The 12,339-nt window shown below is 40.7% G+C and overlaps 1 protein-coding gene across 4 annotated transcripts in view; it reads right to left on the reverse strand.

The window, feature by feature from the left end:
• MCF2L2 (MCF.2 cell line derived transforming sequence-like 2) overlaps positions 1–12,339 on the reverse strand; it is a 224,644-nt gene that overhangs the window by 17,300 nt on the left and 195,005 nt on the right. For all 4 annotated transcript variants that reach the window (XR_004476032.2, XM_012536226.3, XM_033403114.2 and 1 more), the window contains exons 23-25: positions 10,576–10,791; positions 9,622–9,714; positions 9,371–9,449 (exon numbers count right to left, since the gene is read on the reverse strand). Coding sequence is in view for 3 of the 4 variants with exons in the window: in XM_012536226.3 (XP_012391680.2) it covers positions 9,371–9,449; positions 9,622–9,714; positions 10,576–10,791 (388 nt within the window). In the remaining variant the exon portion in view is untranslated. The remainder of the gene's footprint in view (positions 1–9,370; positions 9,450–9,621; positions 9,715–10,575; positions 10,792–12,339) is intronic.

Genomic DNA, 12,339 nt, shown 5'->3' on the forward strand with positions numbered 1-12,339 from the left:
AGCCGCCCTCCTTGACTTGCGCCGCCGTGTCCCACGCGTCGGGTTACGCTCTTCTCTTCCCAGCCCAGAGCCTCTCTGACTCTGTAACTCCCTCTGGGCACAGGCCCCTTCTGCCTGGCTGTCTCCAGAGGCCCTGTCTCCACACCCTCAGCGGCTCCCAGGGCCCGTCCTGTCGCCTTAGAGGGCCTCGTCGCTGGGGGCCCGGAGGCCTTGCCCAGAGGGCACGGAGTTATCGTGCCCAGCAGTCCCGGTGGTTGAAGGTGGGGTCGGGCGGTGTAGGAATGAACTGGGGTGATGATGCGTAGGTGTCAGAGCCGTGTGAGTGCTGGGCAGGGGTGAGGTCCTGATGTTCCTGATCTGGCAGCCTCTGAAACCTCCCTCCCCTGTTGCCTGATGCCCCTGAGTCTGTGTTCGGCCCTGGAGTCTCACCTCTCGGGGACCAGCCCAAGGCCCCACTCCTGCTCACTCACCCACAGGGCACGGAGGCCCCTCTGAATTCCTAGAGCCCTTGCTGTGGGCATCACTCGCAGTGACATTTCATCAGACCCTGCTTGGTGAGCCAGGCTCAGGAGACCTGGTCCTGCTGCAGGAAGGCTGTGTGAAATTGACCCTCAGTTGGCCTGCCTGTGAAAGGAAGGGGCTGGGACCACACCTCTGGGCCGATCTTTCAGTTCAGCTTTTTTTTTTAATCTAAACTACTTGCTAGCGTTCTGGTTCTGCTTCTTATTTATATTTTACATTCCTGTCACAACCTAGAGCACACAGTGCTGGGACTTGAGGAAGACTTAAGAAATGTGTTTCTGAATTATTAACCGAATAAATGCCATGACCTCACAACAAACGTGTTTTTCTGTGGGGCAGGGAAGGGCAGGGTGATCTAGTTAAAAATCTAGATTGTAGATTAAGCTCAATATTGTTAAGATGTCACTTCACCAAATTGATCTGTAGATTTTACACAATCCCAATCAAGATCCCAGCAAGCTTTCTTATAGAAATCGACAAGCTGATTCTAAACATATATACAGAAATGTAAAGGATATACAAGAGCCAAAACAACTTTAAAAAGGAAAAACAATGTCAAAGGACTCAAATGATCTGATTTTAAGACATTATAAAGCTACAGTAATCAAGATAGTAAGGTATTGATGTCAAGACAGATAAATAGATCAATTAAACAGAATACAGCAGCCAGCAATAGATGCACTTACATAAAGAGTCAATTGGTGGAAGAAGAGTCTTTTCAACAATGGTAGTAGAACAACAATTAATGTGCACAAAATTGAACTCTGATTGACACTTTATACCATACACCATAAAACCCCCTCAGAATAGATCAGAGACCTAAATGTAAAACTTAAACTATAAACCATCTAGGAGAAAACATAGGAGAAAATCTTTGTGACCTTTAGCCAAATATTTCTCAGGCACAACACCAACAGTATGATCCATAATTTTTTAAAAATTGTATTTCATAAAACTTAAAATCTTCTGCCCTTAAAAAGGTACTCTTAAGAGAATGAAAATCTAAGCTACATACTGAAAGACAATATTTGCAAAGTATATATCCAATAAAGGACTTGTACTTAGAATATATTAAAAAAACTCTCAAAACTAAATAATAAGAAAACAAGGAGATACACGTGTGATACAGAAGCACATAAAAAGACGCTCAACCATTAATCAAAACAAATTAAAACCTCAGTAACATGCCACTACATACCTATTAGAAGGCTTAAAATTAAAAAAGACTGACAATACCAAGTGTTGGCGAGGGTGTGGAGCAAGTGGAACTTTCATACACTGCTGTGGGAGTATAAGATGGTATAACCACACTGGAAAATAGCGTAGCCATTTCTTAAAAAATTAATCATGCACCTGCCATCTGGCCTAACCATTACACTCTTAAGTATTTACCCAAGAGAAATGAAAACCTAAGTCCATGAGAAGATTTGTACTCAAATGTTCATAGCAGCATTATCCAGAAAGCCCCTCAGAAGTGGAAAGAAAACAAATGTTCATTAACAGGTAAATGGATACGTAAACTGGGATATAGCCAAACAATGGAATGCTACACAGCAATTAAAAGAAATGTACTATTGCTACACAAAGCAACATAAATGCATCTCAAAATAATTATGCTGGGACTTCCCTGGTGGCACAGTGGTTAAGAATGCGCCTGCCGATGCAGAGGGGACATGGGTTCGAGACCTGGTCTGGGAATATTCCACATGCCGCGGAGCAACTAAGCCCGTGCACCACAACTACTGAGCCTGAGCTCTAGAGCCCACGTGCCACAACTACTGAAGTCCGTGCACCTAGAGCCCGTGCTCCACAACAAGAGAAGCTACTGCAATGAGAAGCCCGTGCACCACAACAAAGGGTGTTTACTGCAACTAGAGAAAGCCCGCGTGCAGCCACAAAGACCCAACGCAGCCAAAAATAAATTAAAAAAAAAAAAAAAAGCTAGGTGAGAGAAACTAGGCCAAAAAAAGTACATGCTATATATTTTCTTTATGGAACTTTAGAAAAATCAAAGTAATCTATAGCGATAGAAAGGAGATCAGTAATCACCTGGAGAGCTGTAGGGAGTAAGAGAGGAGCAAGAGAAAGGTAATAAAAAGAGACATGAGGAAAATTTTGGGGGTGAAAGAAGTGTTCATTATCTTGATTGTGTGATGCTTTCACAGGTATGTACATATGTCAAAATTTATCAAATTGTATACTTTAAATATGTGCAATTTATTATGTCAATTATACCTCAATAAAGCTGTATTTTTTTTCAATAAAACTGTTTTAAAAATTGTAGTTTGGGCTTCCCTGGTGGCGCAGTGGTTGAGAGTCTGCCTGCCAATGCAGAGGACACGGGTTTGTGCCCCGGTCCGGGAAGATCCCACATGCCATGAGCGGCTGGGCCCGTGAGCCATGGCTGCTGAGCCTGTGCATCCGGAGCCTGTGCTCCACAACGGGAGAGGCCACAGCAGTGAGAGGCCCGCGTACCGCAAAAAAAAGAAAAAAAAAATTGTAGTTTAAGGCCTCTGCCCAGAAACTTTAATAAGCTACAATGCATATTCTCAGGTATAAGCCCTAGCTATCCTAATTCTACAGGTCTAGGCTAGGACCCAGAAATATGCATTTGACCCAAGCTCTTCAAGTAATTCCACTGCAGGCTGTCCCTAAACCACCCTTTGTGAAACACTGGTCTAGGGAGTAAGGATTTCTAGAACAATATTGTTATTAGAATGTTTGTTTCTGGGGAAAATAAGTAACTTTTTCTACTAGGGTTGTTACATGTTTCTGTACTATGCCCCCAGAGCACGCATATTCCATTACCATAACACATATTTAGCATACTATTAATAGTTCAAAAACAAAATTAAATCATAGTTTTTCTCCAATCTTACCTTTATATAAATTAAAATTAACTACATGATCTTGTTACCATTTCCTGGCAGAGGCCTACAGTGTAAATCGAGAAATTAGGCCACTTGATTGTAACTGAAAACCAATGTGGTGGTTTTTCCAATCACATGTCATCTTTTTCTTCATCTTTCGACGCACACCCACCCTCACATCCTCCTGACTAGTTCATGATCAGAGAAGACACAGAAAGAGCGTGAAATGATTTCATTCCTGCTAAGTCTCTGAAGACAAAGTTATCTTTTCACAGTTACATAATTTTTCTTAGTAAACAACAAAAATCGTTGCCAGTATAAATGATAGGAGATAGGTTTTCCACATGAGACTAGCATCTCTTAACCCTAGCAACATTACCCGAAGGAAATATTAGAACTCAATTGATGAAGCTTGTTGTGGATTTTCCTATCTAATATCACTTGAGAAGACAAATGTGAAAGGGTAAAGCCTACTCAAAGATGATTTTTAATGATTAAAGGGAATACAGTGAGTGACATCTGTGAAAATGGTGCAGGGAAAAAAAAAGCCCTCCAAAAATTCTCTCCTCAATGAAAGCATCGAAAAAACTGATAAAAATAGTCAGACACAATATTTTTAGAATGCTGGAAATTAAACAAAGGTAATCAGGAGAGCATTAATTCAAGAAGAATGGATGAATCTCAGTATGACCAGTGAGCTCTGTGGTGTCTTAGTTGCCCTAGTCCCATATCACCCTTTCTTCTTGGTGGTGGCCTTGGAAGCCAACAGCCTGCAATCATGGTGAAAATTAGCAAGCTGGCACCTGTAGGAAGGGACAGAACAGGGTTGGAGCTCCTTCAAAGTCTCATTCCCAGTAGACTGTCATTATTTGAGTTGTCTGGGGATTCCCTGGAATATCCTACTTGCAAGGCTGTCTTTATTAACCCAACTAAGAGCTTGCTCAGTGTGAAAAGCCTTTTCCCCAGGGGCATTTGTAGAAAATGTCCAGGGTGATTGTTTAACTTCTTGGCTGCTTGAGGCACTGGATATCAGCTGGGGCAAAAATAGGCTAATCAAAAAGTTTAAAAGGAAAAACTTAAGAATAAGATATCCATAGTGGTTAGAATAAGATATCCATAGTGGTTTTGAAAAACTCCAAATAGTCCTGAGAATCTAGAAGTCCATTGTGCACATGACCAGGGTTGTGTGCATGCTCAGGAAAAATCTTAGCAGGGCTTATGCTCTCACCTTGGCTGATCTTGAGGCTCTGCACAAACAGGAATTGAAGGCTAACGTGGAATTGTCACCTGTCTGGCTGAATATTGAAGGTGTGCTTCAAAATCCATGTAGAGGGACTTCCCTGGTGGTGCAGTGATTAAGAATCTGTCTGCCAATGCAGGGGACACGGGTTCGAGCCCTGGTCTGGGAAGATCCCACATGCTGCAGAGCAACTAAGCCCGTGTGCCACAACTACTGAACCTGAGCTCTAGAGCCCACGAGCCGCAACTACTGAGCCTGTGTGCCACAACTACTGAAGCCCACACACGGAGAGCCCGTGCTCTGCAACAAGAGAAGCCACCACAATGAGAAGCCTGCACACTGCAAAGAAGAGTAGCCCCCACTTGCCGCAACTAGAGAAAGCCCGTGTGCAACAATGGAGACCCAATGCAGCCAAAAAATAAAATATAAATAAATAAATAAACTTATAAAAAACAAAAATCCACAGAGCCCCTTGGCAAAGACTGGAATGCTTGTTGGTTTCAGGTGTTTAAGGAAATCTCTGCCCAGTCATGAACCAAGCAGAGACTTCAGTGGCTACACATGACCACGAATACAGATTTTATAGAATTGTTTCAGAAAAGTCAGTAAGTAAACAAACAAAAACAACAACAACAAATAGCAACAACAGCAAACACTGGAGATGGAGGAGAATCTGATTTCCAGGGTTGCCACATTATGTTATTTTAAATGTCCAGTTTTCAAAGAAAAATTATGACATGTGCAGAGAAACAAGAAAGTATAGCCCATACACAGAAAAAAAAGCAGTCAATAGAAACTGTCCCCAAGGAAGCCAAGATATTGCACTTCTTAGACCAAGGCTTTAAACCAGCTTTAAAAAAAAGTTTAGAATGAAAGGAAACTACACATAAAGAACTAAAGAAAAGTATGAAAACAAAATCTCATCAAATAGAGAATATAAATAGAGAGAAATTATATTTAAAAAGGGCCAAATAGATGTTTGGGGTTGAAAAGTATAATAACTGAAATGAAAAATTCACTAGAGTGGCTCAATAGCAGATTTGAGTAGGCAGAAGAAAGAATCAGAGAACTCAGATATGGGTCAATTGAAACTATCCAATTTGAGGAAGAGAAAGAAAAAGAATGAAAAAAAAAATGAACAGAGACTTAAAGACCTACAGGACACCAACAAGCATATCAACATACCAAGTATGTCAAGCATAATGGAAATGTCAGAGGAAAGAAGAAAGGGACTGAAAGAATACTTAAAGAAAGAATGGGCAAAGACTTCCAGACTTTGATGAAAAATGCTAATCTATACATCCAAGATGATCTACAAACTCCAAGAAATAAAAACTCAGAGACCCAAACCTATACTGTCAAAATTGTCAAAAGACAAAGAAAGGAGAGACAGCCCAGACGGCAGAGTAGGAAGACTGTAAGCTCACCTCCTTTCATGGCCACACCAAAATTAAAACTATTTACAGAGCAACTATTGATGAGAACCACCTGAAGATTAGCAGAAAAGATATTCCACCACGAAAGATATAAAGAAGGAATCACAATGAGATGGGTAGGAGGGGCAGAGAAGCAGTATAGTCAAAAGCAGTATAGGCAACCCACAAACGGGAGTATAATCACAATTGCATAAGTTTTCCTTAAGGAGCAAGAGGTACAAGTCCCACGTTGAGCACCCCAGCTCAGTGGTCCTGCACCAGGAAGATGAGCCCCCAGAGTGTCTGGCTTTGAAGGCCAGTGTGGATTACTTTCGGGAGAGTTAGAGGGCTCTAGGAAACAGAGGCTCTACTTTTAAAGAGCATGCACAAAATCTCACATGCTCCAAGACCCAGGGCAGAAGAAACAGTTTGAAAGGAGCCTGGGTCAGACCCACTTGATAATCTTGGAGAGCTTCCCAGAGAGGTAGGAGGCAACTGGGACTCCCCCTGGGAATATAGATGCTGGCAGCAGCCATCTTTAGGAGCTCATTCTACCATGATGACACTGGTGCTGGCAAGTGCCACTTTGGAATCCTCCCTCTAGATGATTAGTACTGGGACACAGCCCCACCCAGCAGCAGGCCTGATGCCCTAGGACCCCATGAGCCTCCAGCCATTCAGAGATCTAGCCCCACCCACCAGAAGGCCCGGGACCCAGACCCACTCACCAATGGGCCGGCACTAGTCCTGGGAACCCCTGAGCTGCGTAGCCAGTTATGCCAGGACCAAGCATTGCTTACCAGCAGGTAGGCAGCCTCCTCCAAGAGGCAGAGCCTTGCAGCCAACTGGGGTGGGGGCCAGCCCTGCTTACAAGTGTGCTTACAGTAGTCAGCCTCATCACAACAGAAGGGTCCACACAGCCCACATAGGAGGCAACCCTAGAGCACATTGGTGACCAAAGAGAAGCGGGCTGTTGGGCCCCAAAGAACATCTCCTACATAAGGCCACTTCTCTGACATTGGGAAACGTAACTGACTTACCTAGAATATATAAAAATAAAAACAGAGAATTAGGCAAAATGAGGTGGCAGAGGAATATGTTCCAAATGAAGGAACAAGATAAAACCCCAGAAGAAATATTAAGGAATACTTATTACTTATCTACCCAATAAAGAGCTCAAGGTAATGATCATAAAATGCTCAATGAGCCCAAAAGAAAAATAGATGAACACAGAGAGAAATTTTTATAGAGTTAGAAAATATAAAGAACCAAACAGAGCTGAAGAATACAATAATTAAAACAAAATATACACTAGAAGGAATCAACAGTAGATTAGATGATACAGAGGAGCAGATCAGCAAACTGGAAGACAGAATACTGGAAATCACCCAAGCTGACCAGAAAAAAGAAAAGGAATTGTAAAAAATGAGGATGCTTTAAGAGACCTCTGGGACAGCATCAAGCATGTTAACATTTGCACTATAGGGGTTCCAGAAAGAGAAGAGAGGGAGAAAGAGGCAGATAACTTATTTGAAGATATAATAGCTGAAAACTTCCCTAGCCTGGGGAAGGAAACAGACATCAGGTCCAGGAAGCACAGAGAGTCCCAAACAAGGTAAACCCAAAGAGATCCACACTAAGTCATGTTGTAATTAAATTGGTAAAAAATAACAATAAAGAGAGAATCTTAAAAGCAGCAAGGGGAAAGAAACTAGTTACATAAAGTTGCAGGATATGAAAGTAATATACACAAATCTGTTGCATTTCTATACACTAACAATGACCTATCAGAAAGAGAAACCAAGAAAAAAAATCTAATTTACAATTGCATCAAAAAGTATAAAATATCTAGGAATAAATCTAACCAAGGAGAGAAGACTATAAGACATTGATGAAAGAAATTGAGGACAACACAAACAAATGGAAAATTATACCATGCTCATGGATTGGAAGAATCAATATTGTTAAAATGACCATGCTCCCCAAGACAATCTACAGATTCAATGCAATTCCTATCAAAATACCAATGGCATTTTTCACAGAAGTAGAAGAAATAATTCCAAATTTGTAGGGAAACAAAAGATCCTGAATAGCCAAAACAATCTTGAGAAAGAAGAACAAAGCTGGGAGTATCATGAGCCATGATTTCAAACTATACTATAAAGATACGGTAATCAAAACAATATGGTAGTGGTGCAAAAACCGACACATAGATCAATGGAATAGAATAGAGAGCCCAGAAATAAACCCACACTTATGTGGGCAATTAATCTATGACAAAGGAGGCGAGAAAGAATATACAATGCGGAAAAAACAGTGTCTCCAATAAATGGTGTTGGGAAAACTGGACAGCTACATACGAAGGCATCAAATTGGACTACTTTCTCATACCATATACAAAAATAAACTCAAAATGAATTAAAGACTTAAATGTACGACCCGAAGCCATAAAACTCCTGAAAGAAAACATAGGCAGTATACTTTTTTTTTTCCCTGTGCCGTGTGGCATGTGGGATCTCAGTTTCCCGACCAGGGATTGAACCCGTGCCCACTGCAGCGGAAGTGCAGAGTGGACTGGACCACCAGGGAAGTCCCAGGCAGTATACTTTTTGACATAAATTATAGCAATACTTTGTGTATAGAAATACTGAATTCCAGGTGTTGAGCACCTGGAACAAACATAGTTTTGTAGGTCAATTACCCTTTAATTAAAAAAAAAAAAAAGACAAGAGAATCTGGAAAGCAGCAAGAGAAAAGCAATTTGTCACATGCAAAGAATCTTTAATAAGATAAATAGCTTAATTCTTATCATAAACTATGGAGGCCACAAAACAGTGGGATGACAAAAGTGCTAAAAGGAAAAGACTGTCAGCAGAGAATTCTATATCTATGGCCAACTGATTTTCATCAAGCCTGTCTTGATTTGGGCTGCTATAACAAAATATCATAGACTGGGTGACTTAAAAATGACTGAAGTTTATTTCTCACAGTTCTGGAGGTTGGAAGTTTGAGAGGAGGGTGCCAGCATGGTTGACTTCTTGCGAGGACCCTCCTCTGGGCTGCAGATTGTTGACTTTTGATTGAGAAAATTGGATCTTGGCCATTGGGTATGTGGGAGTATGTGTAAAAGGGACATGTACACAACCACAAAAACCCACACACAATCTAAAGCATCCACAGGTGCTTCCAGGTACTATGAAAATGTGCCCACAGTTATTTTCTAGGCAAAGCATTTTCTTTAACAGCATCCCCAATCTCCATACCCACTACAAAGCTGGAATCAGTATAACTCTCCAGACTAAAGTCAGCAAGGGTAACCTTACCTTTAATGTTGTTTTGTTGTTCCAGCAATAATTTACTTATTTCTGAAAACCAACAATCTCTGGTTTCTTTTGAAGCTGCCTGCAATTACAAATAAGAAAATACCATGAGTATCAGATCACCTGGTGCATTAATTGGACAGGACTTTTATTCTCTGGGTGACCTTTAGAATGTGACAGAAAACACTGGTTGAGTGATGGGAACACAATAGGGAAAGGGGAAAGGACACCCATGGGGAAGGCATGAATTTTACCTGTAGGATGTATTTCTCAAGTCCATTTTGGTTGGCAATTTCAAACTTTCTGTTGCTCCCCCTTCCAAGTTGGCGAATTGAAAGTGTCATTAACTATTGTAAAGAAAGAAGAAAATTTTCTATACCATCTTTTCTGATTTAAAAAAATTATCCCTGTCAGCCGCTCTAATCTTTGCTACCCTTGATTGCTCTCTTCTTCCATCTTCCTTCCAAGTGTTTTGCTGTCCTCTGTTAAGAGCCCCAAGGAGCATAAAACATAATCTGGTACAGTGTCATTTGTCTTGTCTGTTTCAGAGGACAAGACAGACTATATGTTTCCATATGCAGAGCTGTAGCCTTCAACTTTAAGCAAAAAGATTATCTCTCCTTTAATACCTGAGTATTTCACAAATCTCTACATAGTAGTAACTGAATTTGTATCCATTAAGAAACAAAACTAACAAAAAGTACTATGAATAAACTACCAATTTTAATCACAAGAGCACGTGTGTGTGTGCGTGTGATTGCTAGCTATGAAATATTTCTAATATGGGTGAGAGGCAATGTTTGGTGTGGACATGGGTTCCTACACCCCCAGGGTCAGGATGTTGCCTACACTTGCATGCAAAGATGCGTGGTTGAGAAGATGAAATCCAGCCCATGCTCTAATCTCCAAGGCGTTCAATCCTCTGCCTGGAGGAAAGAGGGTACTTTTCAATTAGTTTGTCCAGACAGGCTACCATTGGGTCCTTTTTCTCCATCCAGCACAAAGGCACCTCTGTGCCAGCGCTGGCCCTATCTAGTGGCTGATTACAAGCTCTGACTCTGGAATCAGGCCTGTGTGTGGATTCTCGCTCTGTTGTGTGGCATTTGGCAAGTTAACCTCACCTCAGTTTCCTTATCTGTAAAATACGGATAACAGCATTTCTCTCCATAGGGTTGTGCTGACTCCCAAGTGCAATAGGACCCCTTTACCTTCATAGACTTCTTAAAGCTGTAGTGAGGAGACAGGCCCTGGTCACTGGGCTCCATTCGTATCTTACAGAACACTATTCCCTGTTCAAATAGATAGATTTGCCTCTGGCTGGGCTTAAATCGAATTAAATCCTTCATCTTATAACGCTCCTTGTGAACTGTCCAGACGTTGAAAGAGCCATGCATCAACAGCTTGCCCAGTTTTCTGATATCATCCTTTGGGAAACACAGACACACACAAAAAGAAGCTGTTAAATTACTTGACACGAAAGAACTCTTAGGGGTCTGTTTTCAAATTACAAACCATGCTTATTTGAAGCTTACAGTCTTATAAGTGCCAGTCAGGCTAATCTGTCACTAATCAAAACTACAATTTTGTGAGCTTCACTGAGCATGGCATCATTCAGTTATATAAGGAAATAGTGCAGCTGTATAAGGTAATAAACACAAAGCATGTTAGCAATGCTTTGAACTGAAGATATTGGTCCTCCAATATTTTTGTCTTGCAATTAATTTTAGCTAGCAGAATTCCATTTCTTCTTCTTTGTTTTTGATAAAAGACACTACTTAAAAAGGCCAAGAAATTAATATTTTAATTATGTTCGGGACAGCCAGAATCTTTGCTGCATTATGGATCTGTGGTAACCCATGTATTCCATCTGTATCCTAACCTCTCCTTCAGGTATATGAGAACCTGAGAACATGAGGTTTGTTCTGAAAGGAGAAAGCTTAGTATGACCTAATCTTCATAACACTGTAATGGAAATGGTAATGACATTCAACTCTGCATTTTTCAGAGTGAGTGAACAGTGCAAAGACAATTCCAAATGACAAATCTTTTATTTCATCTTTTTGGCTCTAAGGCACACACTATGTCTCCTTCCACAATCATATGTCTGGTTCAAAGTCCAAATGAAGTGACCTGGCCTTCTCTGAGCTCTCTCTAAAAGTAGTGGAGTGTGATGAACTAGAAACGTGGTATTTTGTCTGGTATTTTTCAAAAATTATATCACTTAAAGTAGATAATCAAGACTTTATTTCTCTGAATCAAACACCAAAAGGAAAAATTATTTGAACAGGACCAGGACAGAGACATTTCCCTGAGTTATATCTAGCTGAGATAAAGCCCTACAATTTCTGATAATTATTACTAGACATATGTGCATTTTATAACTTATTTATATTGAACAAACTGTGAATACCTTTAAAAAAATGAATGACTTTATATCTGAAAGTCAAACAAAAACTTCAAGGGCAATAAACTCTAGTCATTTCTATGGTGCTTGTGTCATATTTTCAGAGCTATTTTTCTCTTTTTGCTTTGTAAAATTTACATGTGTTAAATGTACTGAATAAAAAATCCTCAGTGAGGAATAAGAGCTCCAGTCACAAGGCCTTCTCTCCTAAAAGCACGATGCTTCCGCTGCTGCGTGCACAGGCTTAGCTTGACTGCACCCCAAGACAGATGGGTGATGGGTCCACGAGGACCAGTGAGGAGTTTTTCACTCTATCCACATCCTTCCTGCACCCACTCAAATGGAAACACCCCAGCCCTCAGTGATTGCTTTCTCCTTTACACCCATTCAATTTGTACAATTCAGACCTATAGAGTACAGGAAATATGTTTAGTCAAGGCAGCTGGCAAAAGTTGATGTTTAACATTTGCCACAGGAATGATTGTAATCAGTTTCTATTTAAAAATGTATTTATATTTCACCCCATTTCAAAAATTAGATACATCTTATAAAAATATATACATTATAG

Source organism: Orcinus orca, chromosome 5 (assembly GCF_937001465.1).
Source record: "Orcinus orca chromosome 5, mOrcOrc1.1, whole genome shotgun sequence".
Classification (NCBI taxonomy): domain Eukaryota; kingdom Metazoa; phylum Chordata; class Mammalia; order Artiodactyla; family Delphinidae; genus Orcinus; species Orcinus orca.